Source organism: Panthera onca, chromosome B4, assembly GCF_046562875.1.
Source record: "Panthera onca isolate mPanOnc1 chromosome B4, mPanOnc1 haplotype 2, whole genome shotgun sequence".
Classification (NCBI taxonomy): Eukaryota; Metazoa; Chordata; class Mammalia; order Carnivora; family Felidae; genus Panthera; species Panthera onca.
In genome coordinates, this window is record NC_138345.1 from 75,328,067 (window position 1) to 75,355,844 (window position 27,778).

Genomic DNA, 27,778 nt, shown 5'->3' on the forward strand with positions numbered 1-27,778 from the left:
CAAACACAGAGACCAGTGCTCCAGCCTGGACATTCCAGAAGAGGACAGGGAGGAGCTAAGATGGCCTTCTTCAACTTATATCTATTGGGATATCAAAATTCCTTTTGGAACAAGAAAAGGGACGCAACTAAAGAAACAAGTAAGGGGAATACAGGGTAGAGGAGAAGAGCTGGTGGTAGATATAGAAGAGCTTCTTCTAAGCCGTTTCTTTTTCTACCTTGAGTTAGAGCTTTATCCCCCACAATTAACAATTACTCTATAGTTAAAATTATGGAGTAGGGAGATTATCCATTCAGCTTCCCTCTTCTGTCATTTAATATCCATGTTGAGACATTCAGTTTGTTCAACAGAATAAATGTATTCTCACTCATTTGTTCATTTAGTTAACATTTACTAAGTACAGTTTTGTGCCAGGCTTTATATTGGTGCCTGGGGTAACAAAGATGGATAGGAGGTCTCTGCCATAAAGTGGCTGCTGGATAAAGATAAATATGCAAACAAAAAATTTGCAATATAGTGTATGAATAAATTAAATATAGAATGCTTTGGAACTACAAAAGAGGAAGTACCTGATACTATTGGATTTGAATGAGCACAAGAGAATCCTTTAGAGAATACTTCACACAGGAAATGCTCCCAGAACTAAGAGTTAAGAGATGATTGGAGGTCACCAAGTAGACAAGAAGGGAATATTGCACAAAGGAACAGAGACTTGAGAGAGAGCCATACTAAGTGAACTCCTTGGGTATAGATAAAGTGTAAAGAAGACAAGTGCTGAGAAGTAAGCCTTCAAAACTTGTCAGGGGCCAGAAAATGGAGGATGCTGTTAGCCATGCTAAGAATTTTAACTTTATAGGGAACCATTGAAGGATTTTTAATAGGCAGTGAGTAAATACCCAATTGTATTATCTTCACAATGCCTAGTAATGCCTAATACATAATACACTATGTATTATGCAAGAATACATAATACAATTAATAAATACTTGTAGGTAAATAAATTAATAAATGATATTTGATCATCTCTAAAACAAGAAGTTAGAGGAGGCTTTGGAGGAAATGTGATAATTGGTTAAGGTCTTAAAAGATGAATTGTTTAAAAGCACAGAAATGGATGGGACAGGGCATTTCAGGAAAAATGGAGAGCATATGTGAAGGAAATTAAGTGTAGGCAGGTAGTAAAGCAAAGTTTTATTGGGGTGAAGGGAGGGGGTGGGGTAAGTATAAAGCACAAAGTTAAGGTTGAGAGAGACTAATCCTGTATAGGCCTCTATTGGCACTCTCTTTCCTCTTTCTAATGATATCAGAAAAGCTCTGTTTTTACATACCCACCTTTCAGGTATGGTTTGTACAAAGGGTCCCACTGGTGAACTCTAGAAATTCCTTAATACCCCTACACCACCCCTCCCCCACTGGCCTCCACCCAGCTGTGTCCCAGCATTATGCCATGGGGCCGCCATTGTCTCCAAATAAGGAGCTCCTCACCCTCTCTCAGAGAAACACATTTGGCTTAAGCCATAAATTTTCTTTGTTCCAGGCCAAAAATAGGCCTCTCCTGGCTGCTTCAACCCTGCCTGCCCCTACTAGATGGGACTTCTCACCATTAAGGGAACTAAGCCCCAAGCCTAGGGTTTTTCTACCCAGTTCACTACCTAAACTCCAGTAAATAAGACCTGGTATCAATCCAAAGAGGCCTGAGTCTCATTTCTGATTAATTTCATCGTAGGCTAGGCAGAAAAAAAAGACTTCACTTTATAAAACTGAAGTCCCCTATGGGGTAATAGAGATGTATTCTGATATCATCTGCTTACCCAATATTTTTCATTCCAGTGGCAGACTATCAGAGGCTGTAGGCTTAGCCAAATTGTTGGCTTAAAATGTAAGGTTAGAAGGAAGACTGGACAGGAGTGCCTGGGTGGCTCAGTTAGTTGAGTATCCAGCTTCATCTCAGGTCATGATCTCATAGTTATGAGTTCGAGCCCCACATCAGGCTTGCTGCTGTCAGCTTAGAGCCTTCTTTGGATCCTCTGTCCCCATCTCTCTGCCCCTCCCCCAATCTCTCTCTCTCTCTCTCTCTCTCTCTCAAAAATAAATATTAAAAAATTTTTTAAAAAAAGTAAGACTGTACATCAGCTTTGTCACCCCTACAAGTTGTTTCCCCCTCCCCCCTCAATTTTACACCCTCATGCATGATTCCATTTAATTCTCTCAACATGCCTGCGAGGTAGGTATTACTATTCTCTTCTTATCAATAAGGAAACAGGCCCAAAGAGGTTATTAACTTATTTACCCAAGATCAGTGATAGAGCCGAAATTTGATTCCAAATTGTCAAACACATATTGCTCATATGTGAATTTTTTTTTACAAATATGCTACAACAAAAGAAAATTACAGAAAATTATACAGGTCTTTTGCTGTGAGCAGGCAACTGTACAAATGATTGATGATCAGCCTTTCTAGGAAAATCTGTTAACTCCTAAACCCTGAGTTTGAATGGCAGGTGGGCTCACTGTTCTCTAACAGGTGGTTCTCAAGATTGCCAGAAGCCGGGGCGCCTGGGTGGCGCAGTCGGTTAAGCTTCCGACTTCAGCCAGGTCACGATCTCGCGGTCTGTGAGTTCGAGCCCCGCGTCAGGCTCTGGGCTGATGGCTCAGAGCCTGGAGCCTGTTTCCCATTCTGTGTCTCCCTCTCTCTCTGCCCCTCCCCCGTTCATGCTCTGTCTCTCTCTGTCCCAAAAATAAATAAAAAAAAATTTAAAAAAAAAAAAAAAAAAAAAGATTGCCAGAAGCCTACCATTCACTGGAGCTGAATGTAACTTTTTGCTCAGCTAATGTCCAGAATTGTTGATTTGGGAACTCTTCAATGGAGTCAATGCCTTATAACCTTCTCTCATAGCCCCTGGGCAACTTCCCAAAAAGTTACAGTTCTCCACCCTCAAAGTGGTGTTCTGCAAGCATGGGGAAAAGTAACTGGGTGGGTTCTTTCTCTCTTTTTGTCTCTCTCTCATACGCACAGAGTCATTATTATGTGGTCTCTTATATGCAGATATCAAAACAATAGTTTGATGTTTCCTGTGCTTAAAACTCAAACTTTGCTGGAGTTATTGATGAAACCCAGTGATATAAGTCTATCCACATCCTATTACTCCATAGAAAACTAGGATGTTTCAGTTCTGTGACAAGAATTTAGTGAAATCACCATTTGGCAAGGTAACTAGTTACCACTGATTCCATCCTTCCAGGAGGCACGTTAAACTAATTGTGGTCCATATAACCCTGGAGTGTGGCTAACCTAATCCATAAACTCCTGACCACCAACTACAGATCCCTGGTATAAACCTGCCAATATATGTCAAGCTAGCAAGCTTAGATCAATTAATAAATACTATATAATACAAGTTGAATATAATTACAGTTGATCTTTGAACAATGTAGGGGTTAGGGCCACTGATCCCCCACATAGTAAAAAATCTGCATGTAACTTTGGACTCCCCCAAAACTTAACTACTAACAGCCTATTGTTGACCAGAAGCTTTACCAAGAACATAAACTGTCCAGTTAACACATATTTTGTAAATTTATTATATACTGTGTTCTTATAGTCAATGTAGGAAAGAGGAAATGTTAAGAAAATCATAAGAGAAAATATATTTGTATATATTTTGTTGTAGTATATTTATGACAAAAAAAATCCACATATAAGTGGACCTATGCAGTTTAAGCCTGTGTTGTTCAAGGGTCAGTTGTACAGTAGACTCTTCTGGACAAATAGTTGGTCAAAGATTACATTGTAGATTGGGAAATCAAGAAAAGATACATACCTTATACATTTTAGTTTCACTTAATATGTGTAACTGTAGATTCACCAATTTTTTTGACATGGTGCCAATTCCATTTCTTTGAAATTGTGTCCATTGATGACTGTCATGCCTTTCTTTGCCCCTGCAATGCATCATCTATAATTTTCTTTTTTTTTTTTAACCTTTATTTCTATTTGAGAAAAGAGAGAGATAGAGCATGAGCAGGGGAGGAACAGAGAAAGGGGGAGCCACAGAATCTGAATCTGAAGCAGGCTCTAGGCTCCGAGCTGTCAGCAGAGAGTCTGATGCAGGGCTTGAACCCACGAACGGTGAGATCATGCATGACCTGAGCCGAAGTTGGACGCTTAACCAACTGAGCCACTCAGGTGCCCCTCATTTGGGTCTTTTTAAAGTGGAGTCAGGCATTTGCAAATTTTATGATTTTTATGATATTCTTCAAACCTTTTAGTTATCTTCCTCATGTGTAATCAGAAATACTTAAAAGTTATCTTTGTAATTCTTTTTCAGAGTAATATTATGGGGCACCTGGGTGGCTCAGTCAGTTGAGCGTCCAGCTCTTGATTTTAGCTCAGGTCATGATCCCAGGGTCGTGGATCAAGCCCTGCATCGGATTCCGCACTGAGTGTAAACCTGATTAAGATTCTTTCTCTCTCCCTCTGCCCCTCTCCCCTGCTTGTGCACGCTCTCTCTCTAAAAATTAAAAACTAAAACAAAAAAGTAATGGTGCTAAAAGTTTACAATGAAAAATAAGAATCCCCTACTCTACCCTCTCACCTCCAGTCTCCAGAGACAAATTTTGAACTCTTCCAGTTGTTTCTTTGGTACTTAACCTTCCTATTTTTAAAGAATATGCTTTTATGGTATGTATTGATTTATCCATTTTTGGCTATGATATATTGCTTTCCTGTTATGATAGTTGAGAATTTAGCTTTCTTATACCATATACCCCGTGCTTCTCTTCTCCCATCCTGGTTTTTCCGGTATAGTTATGTCACAGTTTTAGGTTTGCCGTAGGCAAAATTCTCAGAATGACCCTCAATGAATCTTACCTTTGTATAATCCCCTCCCCTTTGAGTGTGGGTGGAACCTCTGAATATGATGGATAACACTCCATGATTGTTACTTTATATGGAGAAAGGGAGATTATCTGAGTGGGCCTAACCTAATTATACAAGCCCTTTCAAAGCAGAGTGTTTCCTCCAGTTACCAGCAAAAGAGGAATTCAGAGATTAGAAGCACGAGCGGAATTTGACACATCATTGCTGGTTTTGAAAATGGAGGGGGCCACATGCCAAAGAATGTGGGTGGCATTTAGGAGCTGAGAGTGGTCTGGCTGACAGTCAGCAAGGCTGAGCCCTATAACCACAAGAAACTGAGTTCTGCCAACAACCTGAATGAGCCTGAAAGTGTATTCTTTTTTGGAGCCTCACATAAGACCCCAGCCCAGCCAACACCTTAATTTTGGCCTGGTGAAACTAAGCAGAGGACCCAGTCAAGCCTGCCCAGACTTCTGACTTCTAGGACTGCAAAGTAATAAATTTCATAATGATGCAATTTGCTGTAGGTCTTTTTTCATTCATTGCAGTAGATACTTCATGAACCTTTTCAATCCGGAAATTTGTGCCCTTCATTTCTTTTAATTTTTTTATTAAAAAATTTTTCTAATGTTTCTTTATAATTGAGAAACAGAGAGAGACAGAGCACAAGTAGGGGAGGGGCAGAGAGAAGGGGAGACACAGAATCTGAAGCAGGCTCCAGGCTCTGAGGTGTCAGCACAGAGCCCAACGTGGGGCTCGAACCCACAAACCGCGAGATCATGACCTGAGCCCAAGTCGGATGCTTAACCGACTGAGCCACCCAGGTGCTCCTGTGCCCTTCATTTCTAGGAAACTGTCTTTTATTAATTTATTCTCTGTTTTCTCTCTTCCCTCTTTTTGGAACTTCCATTTGTCAACTATAAATTCTTCTGAGCTGAGGGGCACCTGGGTGCCCCAGTTGGTTGAGTATCTAACTCATGATTTTGGCTCAGGTCATGATCCCAGGGTCATGGGATTGAGCCCCACTTCGGGCTCTGTGCTGAGCCTGGAGCCTGCTTAAGATTCTGCCCCCCCCCCCCAAAAAGTAAATTTAAAAAATTAAAACAAAAAACCTTCTGAGCTGATTCTCTAACTCACTAATCATTCTCTTTATTTTCTTTGGGTTTTTAAAAATGCATTCCTTGGGAGATTCCCCAACTTTATCTTCCAACTTTCTGTGTTAATTATCTATTCTATGTAACAAAGTATCCTAAAACAGAGGCTTAACAAACATTTATTACCTCACTGTTTCTGTGACTCAGGGATCCAAGGAGCAACTTAGCTAGGTAGTTCTAGCTCAGGGTTTCTCATGTGGTTGAAAACAGGATGTCAGCAGGGGCTGCAGTCATCTGATGGCTATAGGCCTCAGTTCCTCTCTGGCTGTTGACAAGACACCTCAGTTTCTCACCACATGGGCCTCTCCATAAGCTGCTGCAGTGTTCTCACGTGGGAGGTAACTGCAGAGCAGGTGATCCAAGAGAGTAAGGAAGCCACAATGCCTTTTTATGACCTAGTCTCAGAAGTGACTATCACTTCCACCTTATTCTTTTTGTTAGAAGAAAGTCACTAAATGCAGCCCATGCTTAAGGGGAGGGGAAATAAGCTCTACTTCTTGAAGAAATAGTGAAGAAGTTGTGGACATATGTGGAAAACACCACACCTTTGTATCAGAACATTTTATCTTGGTTACTGTATTTAAGTTCCAAGGGCCATTTTTGGTTATCTGGCTTTCCTTGTGCATATCTTTTCTCTTTTCTTCATGGATATTATACTTTATTTGAAATTCTGTTCCCTGCATTAGCTCCATCTCCTCTGAGTTATTTTTCCTATGACCTTTTTTTTCTCATTGATGACTCTTGTCAAACAATTCATGATCCTTGGCTCTCCATTATAATTTAAGAGTGAGGAACTAAAAGCTGACTAAAAGCCTAGGGCGGGAATTGTCTATTGTGGCCTTCACTGTGAGCTTTCTTCTGGATAGCTACAATTTTTCCAGGAAGAATCGTATAATTGTTTCTCTGGGGCTTGGGTATAATGCTAGGACCAGGACAGGAGAAGGGAGTATTGAGAATCACACTTATGAGGATCTGAATTTTCACTTAATCATCAGATTTTTGGTCTTCCACCATATGCCATCCCTCACAGTGAATCCTGGCTAGGAGTGCAGTGCCTCTTAGATTCACTTTCCCCAAAGAAGTCTTTTTTTCCCAATTTATTGAGATGTAATTGACATATAACATTGTGTAAATTTAAGGTGTACAACATGTTGATTTGATTATATATACTGCAAAGTGATTACTACAATAATATTAGCTAACACCTCCATCTCATTACATAATTACCTTTCTTTTTTGTGGTAAGAACGTTTAAGAGCTGCTCTCTTAGCACCTTTCAAGCATATAAAACAGTATTATTAACTATAATCACTATGCTGTACATTAGATCCCCAGAACTTATTCATCTTAAAACTGGAAGTTTGTATCTTTCAACCAACATTTCTTTCCCCCACCCCACAGCCCTTGGTAACCACTATTTTACTCTGTTTCTATGAGTTCAGCTTTTTTAGATTCCATGTATGAGATCATAATAGTATTTTTCTTTCTCTGTCCAACTTACCTTAGCATCATGCCCTCAGGATCTATCCGTGTTGTTGTTGCAAATGGCAGGATTTCCTTCTTTCTCATGGCTAACTAATATTCTACCATACACATATATACACACACACCACATCTTCCTTATTCATTCATCCACTGACAGACACTTAGGTATCCACATCTTGGCTACTGTGAATAATGCTGTAATGAAACTGTGAATAATGCTGTAATGAAAATGAGAGTGAAGATAACTCTTTGAGATCCTTTTTTCATTTCCTTTGGATATATACCCAGAAGTGAGATTGCTGGGCAGAGAAATCTTCTATCTCCTTGTTGGGCTAAGTGGTTTTTCTGCTTGTGGTGCATGCTCTGTAGACAAAGTTTCAGTTACCACCTTCCTGTTCTCAGACCTATTCTTTACTCCTGCCTTCTGTGGTAGCTGTTACATTATAAAGTTTGAACCTCTCAGATGAAATGACCCAATTCTAGTTCTTTTTTTTTTTTTTTTTAATTTTTAAATGTTTATTTCGAGAGAGAGAACAAGCATGAGCAGGGAAGGGACAGAGAGAGAGAGGGAGAGAGAATCTCAAACAGGCTCCTCACTGCCAGCTCAGAGCTCTATGCAGGGCTCAAACTCACAAACTGAGATCATGACCTGAGCCAAAACCAAGTCAGATGTCCAACCAACTAAGCAACCCAGGCACCCCGGCCCAATTCTAGTTCTATCCTCCACTGTAGAAACTTAAGTTAGAACTGTTCCCATTCTGAAAGGTTAGTTACTACCCCTCTGTCCACTTGCCATTTTCCAAAAGATATTTCCACTGAAATGTATCATCTGCTGTTTTATCCTTACTCTCTCTTTGCCCTTGAAGGTTAATGCCGTTGTTGTTATTTTGATGTCATTTTAGCAAATTTGAGAGAGAAAGGAAATAAACTTATATGGTCAATTAATTATTTTTTAAAAACTTTCTTTGGTGATATAATTTCAAAATGATATAAAAGTTGTAAGTTTAGTACAAATTCCCTATACTGTTTATCCAAGTTAGCCAATTTTATTTGGCCACATTTTCTTTCCCTCTCCCTCTCTTTCTCTGTCTTAGCTAGTTGAGAATAAGTTGCTCATATTATATTCCTTTATCCACAGACATCTCAGTTTGTATTTTTTTAAATCTTTTTTAATGTTTATTTATTTTTGAGAGAGACAGAGCACAAGTGGGGAAGGGGCAGAGAGAGAGGGAGACACAGAATATGAAGCAGGCTCCAGGCTTCGAGCTGTCAGCACAGAGCCTGATGTGGGCCTTGAACTCACATACAGTGAGATCATGACCTGAACTGAAGTCAGATGCTTAACCGACTGAGCCACCCAGGCGCCCCTCAGTTTGTATTTTATTGTCTTAGATAACAACCCACAATATAGGTTTTAAACTCAGCAAATTTTAACATTGATGCAATACTATTATCTAATCTATAGTCTATATTTCAGTTTTTCCAGTTGTCCCATTAATGTCCTTTAGAGAAAAATTTTTCCTTCAGAGATCTGATTAAGGATCAGCATTGCATTTAGTTGGCATACCTCTTTAGTCCCCTTTAATCTGGAACAATTGCTCAGTTCCTTTGTGTGTCATGACATTGATACTTATTTTTTTTAATAGTACAGATAAGATATTTTGTAGAATTGTCCTTAATGTGAGTTTGCTGATGTTTCTCATGATTAGATTGGGTATAAATATTTTTGGCAGGAATAAGCAACAGTATGTCTTCAGTAGGTCACATCAGGAGGTCCCTAATGTCATTTTGCCCTTTATAGGTGATGTTAACTGACCTTTTGATTAAGGTGGTGTTTGCCAGTTTTCTCCACTGTCAAGTTATTATTTTTGTGTTGTAATTTGTCATTATTATTTTTGTTTTATAATTTGTAGTACTTTCCAGGAAGATACTCAAAAAAATGTAAATACCTTATTCTTTTTTTCTTAAGTTTTTTTTTTTTAAACTTTATCTATTTTGAGAGACAGAGAGTGTGAACAGGGGAGGGGTAGAGAGAGAGGGAGAGAAGGAAAATCCCAAGCAGGCTGCATCCACACTGTCAGCACGGAGCCTGACACAAGCCTTGAACCCACAAACCATGAAATCATGACCTGAGCCAAAATAAAGAGTGAGACACTTAATGGACTGAGCCACCCAAACTCCGCATAATACCGTATTCTTCATCAAACTTCCATCCACTAGTTTTAGTATCTATTGGCAGTTCTGAGTGATACTATTTCGTGATAGCTACAAAATGGTAATTTTCTAACTCAAATCTATTTTAACTCAAGGCTTACAGTAATTTGTTAAGTTTTGAGTTTTTCTAAAACATTCAACTTACTTTTTGTATAATTCACTACTCTTTTTTAACACATAATCTATTAGTTTAATATTTTTTAAAACTGTAAAATTGCAGTTACAAAATAACCCAGCATAAATTGTTTGGCGGGGGGGTGGGGGGGGGTGGACCACACTACTGCCTCATGGTAACCAGTAACCATACAGTTTAATTTGTGGGAGCAGAAGTATGCAGGTATGCTGAAGAGTAGCTCTCAGCTGCAACTGAAATGTTGCAGGCATCTTTTAATGTTTTTCAGAGGAAATGAAGAACATTAATTTACCTAGCAGTCCTATTCAGTGGATCTTCTACTATTTATAATATTGAGTTATTCACATTTTATGTTCTAAAATACCTCAAGAAAAAAAAATCAAGACATTCAAGGATCTTATGGGATACCTGGATGGCTCAGTCCATTAAGCGTCCAATTCTTGATTTTGGTTCAGGTCAATGATCTCATGGTTGGTGAAATTAAGCCCCACATCAGTCTCTGAGCTGACAGTATGGAGCCTGCTTGGGACTCTCTTCCCCTCTCTTTCTGCCCCTTCCCTTCTCACCCTCCCTCACTCGTGCACTCTCTCTCAAAATAAATAAACATTAAAAAAAAAAGAAGAAAATGTTTATTTATTTTTAAGAGAGAGAGAGCCTGAGTGGGGGAGAGGCAGAGAGGGAGGGAGACAGGATCCAAAGTGGGCTCTGTGCTGAGAGCAGAGAGCCTGTTGAGGGGCTCGAACTCACAAACCATGAGCTCATGACCTGGGCTGAAGTTGGACGCTTAACCAGCTGAGTCACTCAGGTGCCCCAGAAATTAAGGAATCTTAAAGAATTAATTACTAATAGACACTTAGATAACTTTGTCTTGGACCAAGTTGGAGATTCCTGAATGTTTGCCAAATTCACTATGTGAGCTGAGCTAGCATGTAGGAGAGGGATAGATTAGAGCTCCCTTTCCAGGTGTAGCTTAGCTTCTTAGAATTCCTTGTGCCAAAGATGGTGGTTCCTAGCAAAAACTGACGAAGTACCCTGAAATTCACATAGAAATTCATAGGACTCGGAATAATCAAAGCAACGTTGAAAAATAACATTGTTGGAGAACATACTTCCCAATTTCAAATCTTCTACAAAGCCACACTAATCAAGACAATGTGATACTGCCATAAGGATTGACATATAGATAGATCAATAGAATAGAATTGAGATCTAGAAATAAACCCTTACACTTGTGATCAATAGACTTTCAACAAGAATGCCAAGACAATTTAATAGGAAAAGAATTATTTTTTCAACAAATGATGCAGCAAAAACTGGAAATTCACTTGCAAGAGAATGAAATTGGACTCCACATCACACCATATACAAAAGTTAACTCAAAATGGATCATAGACATAAATATAAGAGGTAAAACTTCAAACTGTTGAAAGAAAAATCTTCATGACCTTAGATTAGGCAGTGGTTTCTAAGATATGATACCAAAAGCATAAGTGACAGAAAGATAGATAAATTGGATTTCATCAAAATGAAAAAAAAATGTTGTACTTCAAAGGATGCCATCAAGAAAGTGAAAAGTTTTGTGAGTTTTTTTGGTAAATGTTTGGATTACAAGACAAATATAAAATAAATAAGTATAAACCTATATTAAGTCAATGATCACAAGAGAAAAACTTGCTAAACAGTTGCATGAAAAAAAGTCTGTGAGTGCAATTTTGATAGGAAGTTTTTTCAAAAGTTTAAGTTATAATTCCATTTTTTAAAACACGAAAAGCAATGAAAACTATTCTATCACACTAACACAAAACTGATAAAATAATATAAAGCATACTATAGAATATAGTACAAAAGAGGAACCCATGGACCAATGTAAGTATAAATGGACAAATCCCACTGACAGATCAAATTCAAGAATGTATTAAAGATAGTCATCTACCACCAAGTAGGGCTTATTCCAGTAATACAATGATGACTTAATATTGGAAAAGATTGATATATCATACATATGTCAAATTAAAAAGATATGTACAACTATCTCACTAGGAACTAAAAAGGCATTTGATATTTTTTTAAGTTTATTTATTTTGAGAGAGAGAGAGTACTGTGTGTGCATAAGCAGGGGAAAGGCAGAGAGAGGGAGAGAGAGAATCCCAAGCAGGCTCCACACAGTCAGTGCAGAGCCAGACACAGACCTGATCTCACACAGCATGAGATCATGACCTAAGCCAAAATCAAGAGTGGGCCACTTAGCCAACTGAGCCACCCAGGCATGCCAAAGCATTTGATATATTTTTTTAAGATTTTTTTTTAATGTCTATTTATTTTTGAGAGAGAGGGAGAGAAAGCACAAGCAGGGGAGGGACAGAGGGAGACACAGAATCTGAAGGAAGCTCCAGGGTCTGCACTGTCAGTGCAGAGACTGACACAGGGTCAAACCCGCAAACTGTAAGATCATGACCTGAGCCACCCAGGTGCCCCAGGCATTTGACATTTTTAAATTTTTGCTTAATGTTTATTTTTGAGAGAGAGAGAGAGAGCATGAGCAGGGATGGGCAAAGAGAGAGGGAGACACAGAATCCAAAGCAGGCTCCAGACTCTGAGCTGTCAACACAGGCCCAATGCAGGGCTTGAATTCACGAGCTATGAGATCATGACCTGAGCTGAAGTCAGACACTCAACAGACTGAACCACCCAAGTGCCCCTTGATATTTTTTAAAAAACTTTTTGTAGGGATGCCTGGGTGGCTCAGTTGGTTAAATGTCCGACTTTGGCTCAGGTCATATGTCACGGTTCCTGAGTTTGAGCCCCACATTGGGCTCTCAACACAGAGCCTGCTTTGGATCCTCTGTCCCCCTTTTCTCTGCACCTTCTCTCTCTCTCTCTTTCTCAAAAATAAACATTGAAAAAACACACTTTGTAAATTAAGAATGAAAGCATAATAAAGACCTCCCACATCACATCGTACATAAAAATAAATTCCAGATGGATTAAAGAGCTAAATCTATAAAACAAAAGTATAGAAACATTAGAGGAAATAATATTTTTACAGTCTTAGGATGGTCTTGGAAAACTTTTTTCATAGGACATAAAGCCTAGAAGCCTAAGAAGATTGACAAAAATTTGTACTAAACAAAAAATTGTAAATTGTGTAACAAAAGACATTAAAGTTAAAAAGAAAGAGATTGAGAGAAAATATTGGCCATACAAAGATGTGTGTATATATGAATATATACATATATACATACATATCCTCATGTGTATAACTCATATACATAATAATATTCAGAATATATAAAAAGCTCCCAAGTAAAGCACCAATCCAGACTCCCCTTCTCATCTAACATCAGATATTTATTTATTGGGAACTGATTGTGCCAAGTACTGTGTTAAACACTGGAAATACAACAGTGACTAATAGACAATAAGTAAATAAACAAGATGTTCACAGATTATAACAAGTGCTAGGGAGGAAATAAGGGGAGGATAATGCAATAGATCAGAAGTTATAAACTGCTGACTAGAGGCCAGGCTCAGCTTGCATTGTTCTTTTCTTCAAAAATTTTGGACCAACATTTAAAAGTTAGGAGATTAAGGGGTGCCTGGGTGGCTCCCACTTCAGTTCAGGTTATGATTTCACAGTTTGTGAGTTCAAACTCCATATTGGTTCTCTGTATTTAGTGCAGAGCCCACTTTGGATCCTCTGTCTCCCTCTCTCTCTGCCCCTCCCCAACTCGAGTGTGCATTCTCTCTCTCTCTCAAAAATAAATAAACATTTAAAAAAATAAATGAAAATAAAATAAAAGATTTTATGTAAAATCCACATTCTTGCCTGTTAAAAAATTAGAACTGGCCACACTGGCCTTAAATTCCCATGTAACCACAAACAGCCAGAGCAAATAGCAGCTGCCTTGTTAGATGGGACAGGTTTCTTATTCAATTTGCTTTACTCATAAACATCTGTCTGGCTCTTACAGGCAACTGAGTTTGCAGATCTCAAAATGGAGAATAAGTTTATTTATTTTGAGAGAGAGAAAAAGCATGAGAAGGGGGCAGAGAAGGGGGGCAGAGAGAGAAAATCCCAAGCAGGTTCTGCACTGTCAACGTGGAGCCCAATGTGGGGCTCGACCTCACATACTGTGAGATCATGACCTGAGCTGAAGTAGGATGCTCAGCCGACTGAGCCACCCAGGTGCCCCTTTTATTTTTAAAGTTTATTTATTGGAGAGGCCCACTTTATTAAACAAAGTAATCCAGGAGGTAATGTCTGAGCAACACCCTGAAGAATCAGAACAACCCAGCCTTGCTTTATCTTCATAGAAAATTTTAAAATCTAGAAGCAATTCAAGGCCAAAACTATAGCAAAGCACCTGCACCCACTTTGATCACAGACTGCTCTCACTGCATCCCAGCCATAAGCCTGTAACCCATCTCCCACTTCTGACAAGCCATTTTAATAAATCATGCACATCCTGAAATATCTATGCACTCTGCCCATCATTCATGACCTCATAATAAAAGGAAACTTAGAACAATATTTCTGGCACTACTACCCTTTCCACAATGACATTCAGGCAACGTGGTTGAAGCCATGGCTTCAACCATGTCATTCAGATTTCTACCTAAAATTCCATTTAGTAGAAAATATGTTCTATTTCTAGTATTTCCTTGAAGCCTTTTGAGCTGTCTCAGAGCTGAAGTGTGGGCCCATGTGGCCAAGGTCTGGGGCACACTAGGCTGACTAGGAGCTTAGTATAAGGCTGTGAAACTCCAGGAAGTTGGAGTGTTGAGCTCCAGGGAAACCTATCAGGACAAAGGTTCATGTATTTGGCTCTCCTCCGAGGACATTTAGTCTTTCTAGAATGATTAGTACTGTAACCGCAAACCTCAGATGGGCACTCAGGACTGCCTGACAATCCTATTATATTTCTCTAGTCACTCCCCTACTCCTCAAGGCAATTATTTCACATCTCTTCCTCCTCAAGTCTTTAAAACCCCTCTCCCATCCTCATTCTGAGCTGATAACGTCTTTGCTCCTTGTTTCACTAAGAAAACAGAAGCAATCAGAAGAGACTTTCCATCATCACATCTAACATTCCACTGCATCTGTAACTTCCCTCTAGCACAGTGAGTGAAATGACTCCATTTGTGCACTGGATCTCATCCCCTCTCACCTACTCAAGGATTTTGCTCCTGAAATTATCTCCCTCTCCTTCAGTTTTCCTCCTCCTAAATAAATCATTTCCATAAGTATCCAAATATTCTGCAACCTTTTGCAGGGGGGTGGGGGGGAAGGAAGGAAAGACCCTCCCTTGACCCCGAAAATATTATTCCCATTTCTTTCTCCACCATTCTCTCCTCCTTCCCACCCCTGATTATACCACAACTCCTAGAAAGAGTAGTTTGTACTCATCAGCTAGAGAAAAACAACCATGCTGATAGGCCTCACTTTAAATTCATAATCACTAAACTCAAGTGGGCCTTTATGGCTGCCCAGAAGTCAGACTACATTTCCTTGTTCCATGTACTGTCTCCTGGAGGCCTCTTCATACCTTCTCTTTCCTCAGACTTCCAACACTTCCTCCTCTAGCTTCACTTTCAGATAATGACTTGTTTTCTATTTCACAGTTTTCATTGCGAAAACAGAAGCAAGTAGATTATTTCTTACAACCTCACACAAACCACATCTATCCATCTACATGCTTCTGTGTCCATATTTGTCTTGTAATGAATGAACGGTCCACACACCTATTAAGACCAACCCCTCCACTTGTGCATCAGAGCCCATCTTTTTGCCTGTTCAAGGACACTACTCCAATACTATATTTGCACTCGATTGCATCAATTTTTCTGTCCCTGGTCATTCCTATCTGCATACATACATGCTACAATTTCTTCCATCTTAAAGCCCTATATTTCCTATTTCCCTGCTCCCTATACAGAAAAATTCCTCAAGAGAGTTGTCTGGTCTTGCTGACTCCATTTCTTCTCCTTCCATTCTCTTTTTTATTTTTTCTAATTTTTTTAATGTTTGTTTATTTTTGAGAAAGAGAAAGAGAGCTCAAGCAGAGGAGGGGCAGAGAGAGAGGGGGGAGACACAGAATCTGAAGCATGCGCAATTTCCAAGCTATCAGCACAGAGCCCGATGCGGGGCTCAACCCCCGAACCATGAGATCATGACCTGAGCTGAAGTCCAATGCTTAACCTACTGAGCCACTCAGACGCCCCTCCATTCTCTTGAACTCATGCCAGTCAGGCTCTTGCCCCAATCATTCCACTGAAACTGCTTGTATCTAGTCACCAATGTTCATATCCACTTACCATGTTGCTGTTCTCTTAGCTCTCATCTTGTTTAACACATCAACAGAAGAGTGCAAGAGGGCTCAGATCATTCTGACTCCTGGTACTACTGAGGCTGCTTGCAGTATATGGTCCGCTGGGAGAGGTTTGAGCCTGTAGACCACCATAATGGGGAACTTGCCCCATTTGTTTCTATTATTTAAAAACTGGTTTGGGGAATTAACAAGGAAGGGGCAGGAAGAGTATGGATAAGACACAACATTGTATTTGGCTGTTAGCAAGCCTACATCTACCTTGCTTGCCCCAGTCTTCCTAATCCCGACTGATATGTCCATTAATTCAAGAACCCACAGTTCCTGACTCTGCTCCCCCTTAGTTCCACAATCCAAACAATCTTGCAGGACTGATTTGTAATCCTCACTTGTCTTTAGAATGATTATCTAGCTGATTTCACCATGTCAACACATTCACTCAAGTGGCTTGACCCTTTTCTGTTCACCTGCACTAGCACTTGAGCCTGTTCTCCATGCTCAAATTAACCACACTCTTAACCTTGCCTATCACCTAGGGCTTTAACAGCAACCATAAAAATGAACCTATTAATATTAAAACTTCTAATACTCTTATTATAAGGATATTTTTAAGTCATTCACAATTTTTCTTTAAAGAAAGATAGGTTTTTTTTTTTCTCCTGTAGGTGTGACTGTATTAACATTCTACTCAAAAGGGCCCACTCAAGCTTTCCTTATTATAGTCATAATGGAAAGTCATAGAGGTGAGTCAACACATGTAACCAAATATTCTGTGAGTCTCTGCCTCCTTCCTTTCTTTTCCTCTTGATAAAGAACTAAAATAGAAAAACCAAAGGGATGTGGGGAGCATACTTAGGTCTATCCTTGACTTCATAACTCAGTTTTATCAGGTATCCAGGGTTGTTCATGTTCAGGGGGCTAACTCACACTAAGCAAATTCAGAGTGCCTCAGTTTCCTTGCCTGTAAATGGAGATAATAATGCCTTATAGATCTGTTGTGCAGATTAAATGAAATGAAATAATGTATGTAATACACATAAGACCTAGCACACAAAACTGTACAATAGGTGACTGGAGGAAAAGTTACAAACCGTAATATATGTTAGTATATACATGTGGAATACATACTTTTCCTATGACCGAAATATCTTTGTTTACTTCTTGAGACATACTTGCCAGGATAGGGTATCTGGAAAGCAATATTTTTAACTATTAAGTTTCCTTGAGAAGCAAAAACTACTGGCTGGCTTCAAAGGATTTTTCCTCCAGTTACAGCTATCCGCACAAGAGCACCCCTCACCAGTGACCAGAACTCACATGTCCACCAATCAGTAGATTCCTGCCCTCCCAGATTCATTCTTCCTGATCCTAATACTGGTGGCCCCTGCAGTTTCGGTCCAGCTTCCAGAATTTGTTCACCTTATGTGCTGGTCTCTTGGAATGCCTAAGTTTTCCCTTCTCTGTTCTCCCCTCCCTGGGGAGCATGACCCTATATCTGCCCTTTGCTTTGCAGACTCTGTCTCACCACCTGCTTTGAACTCTGCTCTCCTGTCTAAGCTTCATACCTGAGGAGTCCTCTTAGTCCAGAGTTTCATTGTCTTGAATTCAGACGAATTAACTTTTATTTGGCCCTTTGATGAGGCAACTCCGTTGTCCTGTTGCATGAAAACCCAATGTCAGTCTAAACCTCATCATAACACAAATCTACACTCAGGACATTTCCCACTGATAGGAGTCTCAGAGGCAAGTTGATGGGAGTGGTGGTAGGAAGAGATTATTGTTGTTTTTGTCTTGAGACAAATGACAGTTCCCTGCCAGACTTTAGCAACTGCCCTCTAGCCAGACACAGTGACGTACAAGCTCCACACATCTTCCTCCACTGCTGCTTTTATCATTCCTCTTCCCAGAGGAATTCACTGAGTACTCAGAGCTGCTCTCCCAATTCTTTTTTTTTTTTTTTTAATGTTTATTTTTGGGAGACAGAGAAAGAACTTGAGTGGGGGAGGGGCGGAGAGAGAGGGAGACAATTCGAAGCAGGCTCCGTGCTGTCAGTACAAAGCCCAATGTGGGGCTCGAACCCATGAACTGAGAGATCATGACCTGAGCCAAAATCAAGAGACACTTAACCAACTGAGCCACCTGGGCTCCCGTCTAAATAATCTCTTCAAAGAAAGAGTAAGCCTCAAATGCATGGTAAAAGCTGAGCACTTCTCACTTGCATTCTCATTTTCTGGATCCTGTCAGAGGATATTAGATGATTTTCCCCACCCTGGCTGGAATGTTCTTGATCACTTGATCAGTCTTCTAGGTCTTCTGATCTTTCCCAACTGCCTGTTTGGTGACCCACCTGTTAGGAGACAGCTGGGGATGCCATTCTTAGATTCCAGCAGAGGGCACTGTAGTTCTGGCTTTTCAAATGGGTGTTTGGCACAATTCAACCAAGAATGAATTGCCCAAAGCCTCTATAAACCCCTCTGCCTTTTGAAATGTATAAATTTACTGAAGTTAGAGAAATGTTGCTTGGAGGCACATGGGTGGCTCAGTCAGTTAAGTGTCTGACTCTTGACTTCACCTCAGGTCATCATCTCACAGTTGTGAGAGCGAGCCCCGTGTCAGGCTCCGCACGGGGCCTGGGTGTGGAGCCTGCTTAAGATTTTCTTTCCCTCTCCCTCTGCTCCTCCCCTGCCCCCAACCTCCCCACCATGTGTGCACTGTCTCTGAAAAAGATTTTTAAAAATAATAAAAAGGAAATGTATCTTGGAAACAACCCATACATCTTGTAGCTGCTATAGACCATCATCCCCTATCTACCTGAAACTAGAGAAGATACTCAGGCTACTCATAACTACAATCTGCCAAAGCCTAAGAAGGAGGCACCTCCAAGGTGGGTGACTATGTCTGTATAGCAGCAGATAGGCCACTTTTTCTATGGGACCGCAGCCTTTCCCCACTGGTTTTCTGCACTGGCACTGGTCCAGTCTACTGCAGAGTGGCCAACCAGGTTCAATCCTCTGCTTCCCCAATGCCGGTCATAGGAAATGATACTCCACATTTCAGTGGAGCTCAAGGAGGCAGGGATCTGCCTTTATTTTATTTTTTTTTAATTTTTTTTAATGTTTTTATTTATTTTTGAGACAGAGAGAGACAGAGCATGAACGGGGAGGGTCAGAGAGAGAGGGAGACACAGAATCTGAAACAGGCTCCAGGCTCTGAGCTGTCAGCCCAGAGCCCGATGCGGGGCTCAAACTCACGGACCGCGAGATCATGACCTGAGCCGAACTCGAACTCGGACGCTCAACCGACTGAGCCACCACCCAGGCGCCCCTGGGGATCTGCCTTTAGAATGAAATAATGAGATCATGTGCCACACCCAACTCAACACTGGTGAGCAGATACCTTTGACAGGACCCCCACTGAGCTGTACACAAGGGATCCCAACAAGAGGCCAGTTTTATCAGTTTGTGTTTTCCCTTAGTCCTTTGTTTTGCCTGGAAGCCCTGAATAGATGATTTCAAGAACAGGTTAGTGTGGTGGTTAACAGCCTGGGCTCTGGATCCAAAATACTGAGTTATATTCATGTCTCTGCCATATGCTAATTTAGTGAACTTGGGCAAATTAGTAAACTTCTCCGGGACTCTTTTCCCCCATTTGTAAAATAAGATAATAATAGTACCTACCTCTTATAGTTGTGCCGAGCACATTTGTTATTCATTTGGTTTATTGTTATCATCTCTAGAAGATCCATGTAGTCCCTTTTATATCAGCAGTCTGCAGCCAGCAGTAGGTCTGTTATCCCATACCCCATCTACTTCCCCTGTGTTCAGAATCCTGAACAAATGCACGACTTTGAGGAAGATATTTTTGGACATGGAGGCAAAGGAACTGCCCCCATATGTAAAATGTGCCCGGTTCCCTGGTCTTATGCTCCTGTCTACTTCCTCCCAATGCACTGACGATGTTCTTGTGTCAATGAAGACAATAAATCAAGATGGTCTTCCAAACACTTCAAACTGCCTTCAGCCAATTTCAGTCTATGTTATTGCTCCAGCCAACTTCAAGGTATTAATGCCCAGAATCTGATAGGAAATCCTAGATAGGAGTCATTTTTTATGTAAAATACCACAACATTTTCTCTCAAACTGATCTGTGAATTTCTAGTCAGGGTGCTGTTACTGTGCTTACAGCAATACCAACTTGCAAGTAATGTGTGTTAGATATTATCACCACTATGTACTAAGCATCTGGAATGGTCAAGCAAGTATCCTAATCTACAAGTCAGAATTCTAGCAGCCATTGAGGTAGACCCATTCTAAAAATTCTTCAACCTGAAAACATTGTGACCAGTCACTCCTAGTTCCAACTAACCGGGGGCAATAGGCAAAGTAGTGGATAACAGTGGCCCTATGCAGCCTGTAGTATTGAGAAACCTGCAACAATAATTTGGGTAAGTAGAGGATCCATCCAAGTACCTTTGCACCACCCCAATGTCCTTCATGATACATTCAAAGTATAAGATGTGGTCTTATGGAAACTCCCAATTTATGGCCCAGTTCTAGAAGAAACCATCAGGGCCTTTTGTACCACCAAAAACTATATGGAGCGTAGTATTAACTGGGGGGATGAAGAACCTCTGTTACACTACCAACAAAATGATGGGTTCATCTACTCTGCCATAGTATAGTTTGCTTATAAGAACTCATTGCCTCCCTCTACCTCAACATGCCCATTCACAGTAGCTGTGGCATGATTTTTACCTACAGCTCACCACCCTTCACCCCAGGTGGCTTCCAAAAGTTGGCAGCTGGGGGAAATTATGGGTTACCAAAAATATCTTCCAGTTTGCCAAAAACCCCATCCAAAGAGTATGCCAGCTGGTGCTTGATTCAGGAGGAAGGCATCCAAATGAGAGATACTGTCCAGCACACCTCCAAACACACAGTAACCACTTATATGGAAAGCTGGGAGCCTGCTACTTGAAAACTGAGATTAAATAGAGAACATGACCTGGCTGTACCCTTAAGGACAATCAGTAAGAGACCTCAGGACCAGATAAAGAGCTCCTACCATTACCTGCACCCAGACCAATAATTACTCTCAGTCAAGGTCCCTTTGCCCACTAGGAATATGGTCTTGCTCTTTCTCCTCAGTCCACATGTACTTGGCCACAGACATTCTGCCACCCCCACCTTGCCCAAAGTCAAATGACACTATTTCCAGGAACTGGCCCCTTATTGTGGTAATCTGTGATGAAGTACAAATCAGCCCCCAGGCTCAATTCAGGCTTGGAATTCAGAACTCAATATTCTGTCACCTGTCCAAATCCTCAATTGGCAAAGAGGGGATTCAAACAGTGCATCACTCTGGTGGTATGAGAGAGAATGTGAAAGAAGATTTCCACCAGAGAGCAAAAGTTGAGGAGGAAGGACAGAAACGAATGAATGGGGTCAAGCCAGAATGAAGGGGAAAGCAGGAGCCAGGGAAAAACTCCAGAAGACAGGTAGCATCCCCACTCTGTACCAGAGGTGAGTCAGCGATCACAACAATTTCTGGAGAGAATGGCTTCCAGTTCCTGACAAGCTCAGGAGTCTGAGATGCAAGCCAAATCTAGCCTATTTAAGCAGAACATGAATTTATTAAAAAAAATATTGGTGGGATAATATCAAAAAGCTTCTGCACAGCAAAGGAAACAATCAACAAAACGAAAAGGCAGCCCACAGAATGAGAGGAGACCATTGTAAACTGTATATTTGATAAAGGATTAATATTCAAAGTAAATTCCTGTAACTCAATAGAAAAAAAAATCTGATTAAAAAACTGACATAAGATTGGAGTAGACATTTATCCAAAGAAGACATATGTATAGCCAACAGGTATATGAAAAGATACTCAACATCACTAATCTTTAGAGAATTGCAAATTAAAATTACAATGAGGGGTGCATAGTGGCTCAGTCGGTTTAAGTGTCTGACTTTGGCTCAGGTCATGATCTCGTGGTTTGTGGGTTTAAACCCCACATCAGGCTCTGTGCTGACAGCTCAGAGCCTGGAGCCTGCTTTGGATTTTGTGTCTCCTCTCTCTGCCCCTCCCTGTTCTCTCTCCTCTCTCTCTCAAAAATAAATAAACATTTTAAAAAATTACAATGATATATCACCTCACACCTGTAAAAGTGGCTGTTATTTCAAAAGGGGGGCGGGTGGTGCCTGGGTGGCTCAGTTGGTTAAGCATCTGACTCTTGATTTTGATTTGTGAGTTCTAGCCCCACACCAGGCTCCATGCTGACAATGTGGATCCTGCTTGGGATTCTCTCTCCCCCTCTCTCTGCGCCTTCCCTGCTCTCTCTCTCTCTAAATAAGTAAACTTTTAAAAAGAAATAACATGTTGGTGAGGATGTGGAGAAAAGGGGGGGAACCTTTGTATACTGTTCATGGGAATGTAAATTGGTGCAGTGCGTGGAAAACAGTACAGAGGTTCCTTAAAAAAGTAAAAGTAAATCCTATTTCTGGGTATATACCCAAAGGAATTGAAATTATGGTCTCAAAGAGATATCTGCACTTTGATGTTCATTACAGCATCATTCACAATAACCAAGACATGGAAGCAACATAAATGTCCATCAATACACAAATGGATAAAGAAAATATGATCACACACACACACACACACACACACACACACACGGGCGCACGAATATTATTCAGCCTTTAAAAAGAAGGAAGTCCTGCCATTTGCAACAACATGGGTGAACCTGGAAGACATGCTAGGTGAAATAAGCCAACAAGGGACAAATACTATATGATATCACTTACGTGAAAAATCCAAAATAATCAAACTTACAGATGCAGAGACTAGAATGGTGGTTGCCAGAGGCTGGGGGTAGGGATAAGTGGAGGGGTAGTAGTCAAAGGGTGCAAAGTCTCAGTTATATAAGTCCTAAGGGCACCTGGGTGGCTCAGTCAGTTGAGTATCCAACTCATGATTTCGGCTCAGGTCATGATCTCGATGGTGAGATCGGGCTCAGCACTGAGTGTAGAACCTGCTTGGGATGTTTTCTCTCTCACACATACACAAAATAAATAAACATTAAAAAAAAGATGTTATTTAAAAAAGGTAAGTCCTAGAGATCTGTACAGATAGAACCTACAGTTAATACTGTATTATATACTAAAATTTTCCTAAAAGCATAGATCTCCTGTTAAATGTTCTTATCACAAAATAAATTACAATAAAGAGGGCAGGAGGGAATTTTTGGAGGGGATGGATAAGGTTTACGGCATAGATTGCAGCGATGGTTTCACAGGTGTCTACTTACCTCCAAGCTCATTCAGTTATACATATTAAATATATACAACTACTTTTACATCAATTTTACAATAAAGTAATTTCTTTAAAAAGAATATCGGTAAGTGCATAGAGCTGTAAAAGGAACAGAGAACCAGGTTTGGTGGCTAATAACCAGAAAGAATGTTCAGAATCATGCTGCAGACCTGGCTGGCATAGACACTGCTGCATTCAGTACTGTAGCAGACACCGCAGACACCAAGGACACTGGGCTCTGGATGCTGCTGCTAGAAAGAAGAGGTAGCTTCGCTGCTGCAACTTCCCATTAGTAGAAAAAGACTTTACACAGCCCCTGCTTCTTTGCAGCCTCATCTTTGATTCCGAATCTGAGGCAGATGTGTTTGGCCTAGCTAAAACTCTTTGCCTATGCCCTAGCTGCAAGAGAGGCTGCACCTTAGTCCATCTGGGCTGCTATCACAGAACGCCATAGACTGGGTAGCTTATCAACAACAGAAATGTATTTCTCACAGTTTTGGAGGCTGGAAGTGCAAGAGCACTGTGCCAGCCTGGTCAGGAAGAGGGCCTTCTTTCAGGTTGCAGCCTTCTCATTGTGCCCTCATGTGGTGGAAGGGGAGACCTCTCTGAGGCCTTTTTTAGAAGGGCACCAATTCCATTCTTAAGGGCTCTACCCTTATGACCTAATCACCTCCTAAAGACCCCACTTACAAATACTATCACCTTGGGAATTAGGTTTTTGATATAGGAGTTTAGGGGAGACACAAACATTTAGACCTGGGTAAGGAAGTTCTGGTCTTTTCAGCCTCCATAGTGCGATTCCAGTTTTGCCTCAGAGAGGATTCCTAACCCCCCATAAGAATGCTAGGTCTATACTGCCCTACTCTAGGGGCGTCTCGGTGGCTCAGTCACTTGGGTGTCTAACTTCGGCTCAGGTCATGATCTTGCAGTCCGTCTGTTCAAGCCCTGCGTCTGTCTCTGTGCTGACAGCTCAGAGCCTGGAGCCTGCTTCAGATTCTGTCTCCTGCTCTCTGTCCCTCCCCGCTCGCACGGTCTCTCTCAAAAATAAAATAAAAACATAAAATATATACTGCCCTACTCTACTATACCTTACCTTACCCTACCCTACTCTCTACCACTTTTCTAGCCCCTTCCCTGCCCCTCTCCATTTTGCCAAGCACAAATCAGGCTCTAAATCAATAGCAAGCTGAAACCTCTCTCATACTTCTATCTTCTACACACTTGCTATCCTGCTGCCTGGAATGCTCTTCTTGATACCACTATGTCCCATGGACTCCTTCTTATCCTCCAAGACTTAGCTCAAACATAACTTTCCCTATTAGACCAGTTAAAGCTCTTCAAATATGCCAATCCCAGGAAATAGGTGTCCATCCAGATAAGGGGCCTTTTTCACCTGCACTAACCCTAAGGGTCTGTCAATATCCTGATTCCAGCAGGAAGCCATTCAAAACCCAGGAGTTGAAGAGAAGCAAGAGAAGGGTGAGGGATGTCTTGTGATCGGTTCCCTCTCCCTCCCTTCTGACACAGGCATTGTGAATTGACTTCTGAGATCTGAGATCAGATTTGAGTGGCTAGGAGAGACCCCTGCCATGTGCCTGGTTGGTATGGAGACCAGAGACTCAGAAAACCAAAGAGCCCCACTTTGTAAGTATTTATAACAAGTCTGCTTCTTGTTTCAGACCAGAAGGAACCAGTGCCCACTAGGCTTCCCCGTATTATCTCAGAAGATGGGAATTATTCCGTACACCAGAATAGCCACACAAGGTATCATGAAGCTATAAAGAAGGTGTTGTTAAAGACATGTAAGTATCTTGGAGTGGGCACTATGCTAGGGGCAGAACAGATATGCCTGAGTTCATAAAGAATGGCTGGGCTGTGGTGGGGCATGATTTTAGGGCAAGGGGAAAAAAAAATAGCCAAGAAGGGGGGCTGAGAAAAGGAGGGAGAAAGTAGACTTGAATGGGGTAAGCAAGATAAAACAAAAATTGAATCAGACTGGAAGCTGAAGCCCCATATTTGAGTCCTAGTTTTAAGTGTCTCACCTTGGGTAGTCACTTACGCTTGCTCATTTGTTAAGGAAAAAAAGGGGGGAAAAAATGCCTGCTCTACCGAACTTATGGAACTGTGAGGATCACAACAAAATGAGATAAGACAGTACTTTTTATATTATATGCTATGCCTGTGAGTAGTGGTAGACCAAGCACTAGCTTTGGAATTTGAATGGAGTTTAAACTCCAAACAGGTTGTGTGACCTTGGGCAAGTTCCTTTAACCACTTAACCTCACTGAACCATGTGAAAATGGGAATCATACTCTAGCATTGTTATAAAAGTTAGAGAAAATGTACATTTAAAAAAGATTCTAGGACAAACTACTGATACATGTGAGAACTAGGAATCTTCAAAGAGTTATGCCATGTAAAGAAAGCCAGTCCCCCCAATGTCATTTATATAACATTCTTCACATGGCAAAATTATAGAAATGAAGAACACATTATTGATTGCCAATGAAGGGGTGGGAGAACATGACTATAAAAGGCCAATTACCTTTCCCATTGGGAGAAACTGAGTAAAGGGTACACAGGATCTTATGTTATCATTTCTTACAACTATATATGAATCCATAGTTATCTAAAAATTAAAGTTTAACTCAGAAAACTAAGATACTTTCAGAAATTTAAAGAGACATATGTGTGAAGAGGAGTATCTAAGAGTTATTCCTAATAGCAAATTCTTTTTAAGAGCTTACTATTAATCAAGAGGAAAACAACTAAGTAAAACATGTAACATCTACTCAAATGGTATATTAGGGATTTTTTTTTAAAATAATGATTATAAAGACTATATAGCCAGGATATTAGGCTATAATTAAGCTTAAAGAATATACAAATTTTATACAGTGGTATAATTAGATTTATCCAAGTAAAGAATAAAAATACAAAAAAACCTAGGAAAGTCTGATACACTATTCAAAATCTTAAGAACACCTAATACATTTAGAACATAATAGACACTTGATAAGTGACTCTATTAGCAGTACCTAAGTATGAGGTACTCATGGCTGAGTTTCAGAGAATTACCTGGAATGAGAAAAGGAAGCAATTTTTTTCAGAGAGGAGGGAAGGGAATGAGAATGATTAAGCCTGAGAGCAAGGGGGAAGAGCCAGTAGACCCATCTTGCACATTTCCCTAAGGGGTTGGCCACTTGTTTTTCCACCATCTTAGCACTTGGGAAAGCTCTCTTGGAGATGGGCTTAGTAACAGCAGGAAGAACCAAGACTGATTCAACTGACCATGAAGGGTATTAGATGCTGGAATCCGGAAATGAAGATGGGTGTGGTGACCAGATTCCCAGGACTTCTTCAGCACCTGGTCAGGCCCAGTTGCTAGGCTGGGCTTATACTGCCATGGGGGAGCAAAGAAGTTGAAAAAATTGGATAACTTGCCCTTCCCCAACATTCAGTCCCCAATCAGGTCTTCAGAGTCCCCTTGACTGATGCTCAGAACTTCAGCTTCTGGCGGTCCCATGATCCAGGAGTGCGCCCAGAAGAAACCATGCCACGGATCCGGAGCCCCCGCCACTGCCTCATTAAAAGCCCAATGACCAGGTTGGGCTGGGATGGGTAAGGGTGGGGAGGCAAAGGGAAGTACTCCATCCTTAGAGACTGCTTCACTCTACTAAGAGTTAGGGAATAGAAGACAAAGTTTGGATCTTACCAGGAAAAGCTGGCCCCAGAATCTGGGCAGTGGTGGCATTCAAAGAAGTTAAAGATCTGTTTATGTCTGTGTATTTCATCTTGTGGATAGGACTTCTGGAGCAAGCACAAGACAAGTATCTATAGCTCTCCTGTGAGGTCCAGGGATGTTTCCACTCCCTTCATTGCTGTCTCCCACCCTCCAACCACCATTCATAGGCAGCAGCCCTACTTCCTCATTACTGCCCCTGCCCTTTCTGCCCTGAGGCAGTCTTGGGAGCTATGTTTAAGGACACCACCACACACACACCAGCCTGGCCTGGCTGAATCTGAGACCCTCTCTTTCTTTTCCAGGTTTATGGATCACTCTGTTCTGAGTGACAGAAACTTCAGTCTGTATTGAACAGGATATATTTGCACGATGGACTGTGGAAGCAGGGCAAAGAAGGAGAAAACGGAGAAGGTGTCCTGGTTCCACTGAGGGATTAATGGGAGGAGGGGACCTCAAGAACAGAGTAAACATTGGATTAGAAATCATTTGTGTGCACTGGCAGTGAGGGGGAGGGAAATTATTCCAATGCCCAAATTCCTATGAGATCAG

The 27,778-nt window shown here is 40.9% G+C and overlaps 2 protein-coding genes across 3 annotated transcripts in view; one reads left to right on the forward strand and one right to left on the reverse strand.

Moving 5' to 3' along the window:
* SPMIP11 (sperm microtubule inner protein 11) lies at positions 1–27,714 on the forward strand. Of its 2 annotated transcripts, XM_060657792.3 has the most exons (5): positions 1–139; positions 16,836–16,913; positions 25,164–25,286; positions 26,946–27,090; positions 27,532–27,714. In XM_060657792.3, the coding sequence occupies exons 1-5, from the start codon at positions 61–63 to the stop codon at positions 27,578–27,580; spliced, it is 474 nt and encodes a 157-aa protein (XP_060513775.2). In that variant the 5' UTR covers positions 1–60; the 3' UTR covers positions 27,581–27,714. The 2 variants fall into 2 exon arrangements, with proteins under 2 accessions (XP_060513775.2, XP_060513776.2); XM_060657793.3 differs by lacking the exon at positions 16,836–16,913 and having other exon boundaries at positions 8–139.
* The window catches only part of ADCY6 (adenylate cyclase 6), a 40,985-nt gene continuing 20,720 nt past the window's right edge, over positions 7,514–27,778 (reverse strand). Inside the window, exon 22 of the mRNA XM_078449899.2 lies at positions 7,514–7,692. Within this exon, the coding sequence (XP_078306025.1) occupies positions 7,678–7,692 (15 nt within the window). The 3' untranslated portion in view covers positions 7,514–7,677. The remainder of the gene's footprint in view (positions 7,693–27,778) is intronic.

Bases quoted from the DNA above. Each gene is read 5' to 3' on its own strand.
- SPMIP11 (XM_060657792.3), top strand. From the start codon at position 61: ATGGCCTTCTTCAACTTATATCTATTGGGATATCAAAATTCCTTTTGG. The intron at 140-16,835 runs GTAAGGGGAATA...TTTCTCCTGTAG, and splicing joins GGACGCAACTAAAGAAACAA to GTGTGACTGTATTAACATTC. The intron at 16,914-25,163 runs GTGAGTCAACAC...TTCTTGTTTCAG, and splicing joins CATAATGGAAAGTCATAGAG to ACCAGAAGGAACCAGTGCCC.